Below are 5,328 nucleotides of genomic sequence, written 5' to 3'. Positions count from 1 at the left end.
TATATATATATATATATATATATATATGTTCAAGTACTCTATTTTGGATTGCTTCGCGTGCCAGTACTTTTGTGCTGACCCCCCTCCTCCCTCCAGGTTCTGAGGCACAGTTTAGGGATCCAGATAAACAGTAGATATTTTAGATCACAGATCCGATTGTGCAGTGGTGAGCCTTCTATGATCTAGAAGGCATGATTATTTCAGATAATTATCATTGGTTATGTTTTGGTCCCAATTTTCAGACAACTTTGTTTAGTTCATAGTATAGATTTCACAGACTGAGTCAGACATTATTATTCAAATATATTTTGAATTACAGCTTTCAGTATTATGATCACATTCAGATTGACCATGTTTCGTATTAGATTTCTAATTCTGCATTATCTTTTGTTTTATGAATGTTGTGCATGATTACCAGATAAAGAAAGGTGTTCCGGGCCTTCATGGTTCGGGATGCTCGTCACGGCTAGGGCCCCGGATCGGGTCATGACAATGACTCAGCTTTTTGAGGAGCACTTTTACCTCTTCTATACCTTATCCATAGGAGCACAAAGGCCATAGTAACAAATACAACTGCAATTGCTAGCAAAAGAAAAAGAACTGGCAGTTTTTTCCTATTTGATCTGCTCTTTGATGAAGTAGGGCATGGCTGGACAATAAATCTTAAGGAACCACACAATGCTTCATTGGAGATGAAAAACTGACTCGAAAGGTTCTTGAAAGGACCCCCCGAGGGTATTTCACCATACAATTTGTTGACAGAAGTATTGAAAAACTTCAAGTTTTGAAGCTTCTCCAAAGACTTAGTAATATTTTCATGTATATTATATGAGAAAGGTCTAGGTGTTAGAAAACTTTAAAGAACTACACCCAAGATCACAAATAAATCATTAGACAGAGATTCAAAACTAGAAGAACAATAAGAACACTAACCTTGTTCCATTGTAAATAACTTGATTTTGAATTCTTGTTTTATGTAAGTTGTATGATCTTCTAAGTTTTAATACGCTTTCTATATTCTTTTCTTAGATGGGGTAGAGAAAGAGAAAAGTTACATATAAACTTAGGGAACATGATATTTATATCTGACTCTTCCGACAGGCACCTTTTAGTTATACCTCTTTAGAAGAGGTACCTTTTCAATTATACCTCTTTAGAAGAGGTACTTTTTAAATTAAGTTTCCATTACAGTTATGAAAAGGTTCTTGAGGTTTAACTTATCAAAATAAACTTATATTAAATAGATATTTACATTTTAAGCTCAAATCATTTAATACTATATTAGATCAAAATTTGGGTTTCTTTAAAGATAGCATATCTATGAATAATATATTAATATGTGAGTCCACAAAATAGAAAATTACTAACAATCTCCCACTTGAACCACATATATTTCTAAATAATTATTCACAGTTGAAACTTTAGTGCGCACAAACTTTGCTATCTTGATTTAAATATCTCAAAACAATCTGGTCCATCGATACTATTAATATAGGATCAAAGCGGTCTTCGTAACATATATTCGAAACTAAACCCATCAATGATCATAAATATCAGCAATATCAATGACATAGATCAGATACGAAAATTACATGGAAAATGATCTAAGTCATGCCTATTTCCAAATGGTCCTACCTTATGACTTTAATAGTCCAAAATCACATTCTTATACCTTATGCAATACTGCAATAGAAAGTTAATATTTTTATTTTTCAGAGTTATCAATAATCATACAAAATTCATGGATTTCATAAAACTTGAGTTTGTCCAGAAAATAAACTTTAACCTATCAATAGCATAAATAAAATAACAAACTCCTACTAAAATGGCTCATTATCAAATTTGACAACACCCATATGAACAACATACCCATGAAACACTTTAGGTGGTAAACCCTTCATGAGCGGATCCGCAATCATCAAGTTTGTACTAGTATGCTCAATCGACACGAGACGACTCTGAACCCTTTCTTTCACAATCAAATACTTAATTTCTATATGCTTTGACTTTGACGAACTTCGGTTGTTCTTCGAATATAACTCAGCAGACTTATTATCACAATGAATTTTTAATGGTCTTTCTATGCCATCGACTATTTGCATTTCAGTGATAGAATTTCTCAGTCATATTCCCTAATTTGATGCTTCATAGCAGGCCACAAATTTGGCTTCCATTGTAGAAGAAGCTATTAATGTTTGTTTCACACTTTTCCAAAATACCGCTCCACCATCCATCTTAAAAACATAACATGATGTAGATCTCCTACTATCAAGACATCCAACAAAATCTGAATCGAAATACCCTATGATCTCTAAGTGATCCGACCTCCGATAAGTGAGCATGTAATCTTTAGTTCTTTGAAGATACCTCATAACCTGTTTTGCAGCTTTCCAATGATCTATTCTCGAATTACTTAAATATCGCCCCAACATTCCCACTATGTACGCAATATCTAGACGCGTACAAACTTGTGCATACATGAGACTTCCCACTACTGATGCGTATGGAATTTTATCCATCTCTTTCTTCTCTATATCTAAATATGGACATTGGCGCAAACCTAATGTATCACCTTTTGCCACTAGTGTATCTCCTGGTGCACAATTTTGCATGCCAAATCTACTTAGCACCTTATCAATATAAGTCTTTTGCGACAACCCAAGAACACTTCTAGTACGATCCCTATGGATCTCTATACCTAGAACAAAGAATGCCTCACCAAGATCTTTCATTTCAAATTTACTTGAAAGAAATTTCTTGGTTTCATGCAATAAACCTATATCATTATTGACCAGTTGAAAATATCATCTACATATAGCATAAGGACAACAAATTTGCTCCCACTGAACTTGAGATATATGCACTGATCAACAGTATTTTCCTTAAAGTCAAAAGAGGTTATCACCTGATCAAACTTCTGGTACCATTGACAGGATACCTGTTTCAAACCATATATGGACTTCTTAAGTTTACATACAAGGTTCTTTGAATATTAAGACTCAAAGATTTTTCGTTGCACCATCTATATTGTTTCTTCAATGTCTCCATTGAGAAAGGCAGTCTTTACTTCCATTTGATATCGCTCTAAGTCATAATGAGCTACAAGTGCCATAATGATTCTAAAGGATTCTTTCGATGAAACTGGTGAAAATGTCTCTTTAAAATTTATGCCTTCTTTTTGAGTGAATCGTTTATCAACTAGGAGTGCTTTATATCTTTCGATGTTACCTTTTGAATCACGTTTGGTTTTAAAAATCCACTTACAACCAATCGGTTTTGATCCTCGTGGTAACTCAACAAGATTCCAAACGCCATTGTCTTTCATAGAGTTCAACTCATCTTTAATGGCTTCAATCCATTTAGCAGAATTTCCACATGATTTTTCTTGGCTAACGCTTATAGGATCATCTTCCAATCCCATGTCAAAAACATGTTCTTGAAGATAAACAACATAATCATCCGAAATTGCATTTCTTCTTTCTCTGCTAGATCTTCTTTTAGGCACTTCAACTTGAGGTTGTTGAAGGTGAGGTAATATCATTGCGTTTTCTCTATAATCCTAATTTATAGGTTGAAACACATTTGGTAAAGTAATTTGATCATTTTCATTAGAATCGACATTATCAAATTCCTCTTCAAACACAATTTGTTTGTTTTGATTACTCCCACTATAATCAACATCCTCAATAAATTTGGCATTCCCTGTTTTGAAAAAGGATCTATTCGAGGAGTCATAAAACTTAAAACCTCTTGATCTTTCTGAGTAACCTATGAAGTAGCAATTAACAGTTCTTGAATCCAACTTATTTTCATTAGGCTTATAAGGCCTTTCTTCAGCTGGACATCCCCATACATGCAAGTTCCTAATACTAGGCTTCTTACCAGTCCACAACTCGTATAGGGTCTTAGCTACGGCTTTTCTAGGAACTCTATTTAATAAATAAACTGTAGTCTTTAATGCTTCTCCCCAGAGAGACTCAAGTAAAGAAGAATGACTAATCATACTTCTTACCATATCCTTAAGAGTTTGGTTTCGCCTCTCAGCTACACCATTTTGACTTGGAGTCCCTGGCATAGTGTATTGAGGTACAATTCCACACTCTGTCAAATACTTTGCAAAAGGTCCTGGATGTTGTTCACCTGATCCATCATATCTTCCATAATATTCTCCTCCACGGTCAGATTTGACTGCCTTAATTTTCTTGCCTAATTGATTTTCAACTCACCCTTGAAAATTTTAAAAACATCCAAAGACTGTGACTTCTCATGAATTAAATAGAGATATCCATAACGAGAGTAGTCATCTATAAAGTTAATGAAATGTTGTTGACCTGTAACGCCCCGCATTTCAGGCTATAATGTGACCATGATTCCGATGCGTTGATAATCCCGAAGCTATAAATCCTATGCCAATATGGTATGTTAATTATTTGTGTATGAATTTAGACCATAGAGGTTCTTTGACTCAAGGATGAGTTGAAAACTACTTTGATAGATTAAGTTTAAGTGGTCATTAAAACTTGTGTCAACTTCTATCAACCATGACTCTTTGTTTATGTCGAATTAGAGAGCCTACTATGTGCAAAATGATAGGTTTTTGAGTTATATTTCCAACGATACTAATTTTGCTAAAATTCGGCACCCGAGCAAGAAGTTATGGCCTTTCAAAGTAGTATGCGTCGCCTAACCAATAGCACATGGCCACTGGAAAGCATATGCGATAGCATATGTGGCGCCTATTTAAACATAGGTGATAGCATAGGCAGTGCCTATGTAAACATAGGCGATAGCATAGGCGGCGCCTATGTAAACATAGGCGATATCATATGCGGCGCCTATGTAATGATTTCAAGTGACTTAAACACTCCATTTTTAGGGCAAAATTGTCCTTTTCCCACCCTTATTCAGCCATAAACACGAAATTCAGTACCCAATTCTCCAAAATACATCCACATTCATCTAAAAATTCTCCAGAACACTCCCAAGGGTTTCAAACTAAAAACCCAAATAAATCAAAATTCAACTGTGGATTTTCAAAATCGATTAGAGATTCGAAATCCCCAATCCACAGGCTTCAAGAAGCACCCATTATTTTCCGAAATAGAGGTATACAGAGTTTTCCTAAATTCTCATGGGCATAGAAAAATCATATTTTAGAATGAGGTTTTTAAATCTATATATTTATTCATGTATTAAATGTTTTAACATCATTGTTTTGGTCTTTTGACCTTCCCCAAAGTGATTTGAGAATATGAATGTATGGAACCATGTATTTAAGAATGAATTCTTGTTGAGAGTATGATTTTTGGTGAATTCCCTCTTATTATG

The 5,328-nt window shown here is 34.5% G+C and overlaps 1 protein-coding gene across 1 annotated transcript in view; it reads right to left on the bottom strand.

The window, feature by feature from the left end:
- LOC124897832 (receptor kinase-like protein Xa21) overlaps window positions 1-2,732 on the bottom strand; it is an 8,411-nt gene extending 5,679 nt beyond the window's left edge. Inside the window, exons 1-2 of the mRNA XM_047411422.1 lie at window positions 2,368-2,732; window positions 523-662 (exon numbers count right to left, since the gene is read on the bottom strand). Coding sequence (XP_047267378.1) covers window positions 523-662; window positions 2,368-2,732 — 505 coding nt within the window. The remainder of the gene's footprint in view (window positions 1-522; window positions 663-2,367) is intronic.
- Between the last annotated feature and the right edge of the window lie 2,596 nt (window positions 2,733-5,328).

The sequence above is a fragment of the Capsicum annuum genome, chromosome 4, assembly GCF_002878395.1.
Source record: "Capsicum annuum cultivar UCD-10X-F1 chromosome 4, UCD10Xv1.1, whole genome shotgun sequence".
NCBI lineage: Eukaryota > Viridiplantae > Streptophyta > Magnoliopsida > Solanales > Solanaceae > Capsicum > Capsicum annuum.
Note: the sequence above shows the minus strand (reverse complement) of the source record. Positions and strands in the feature narration are given on the sequence as shown.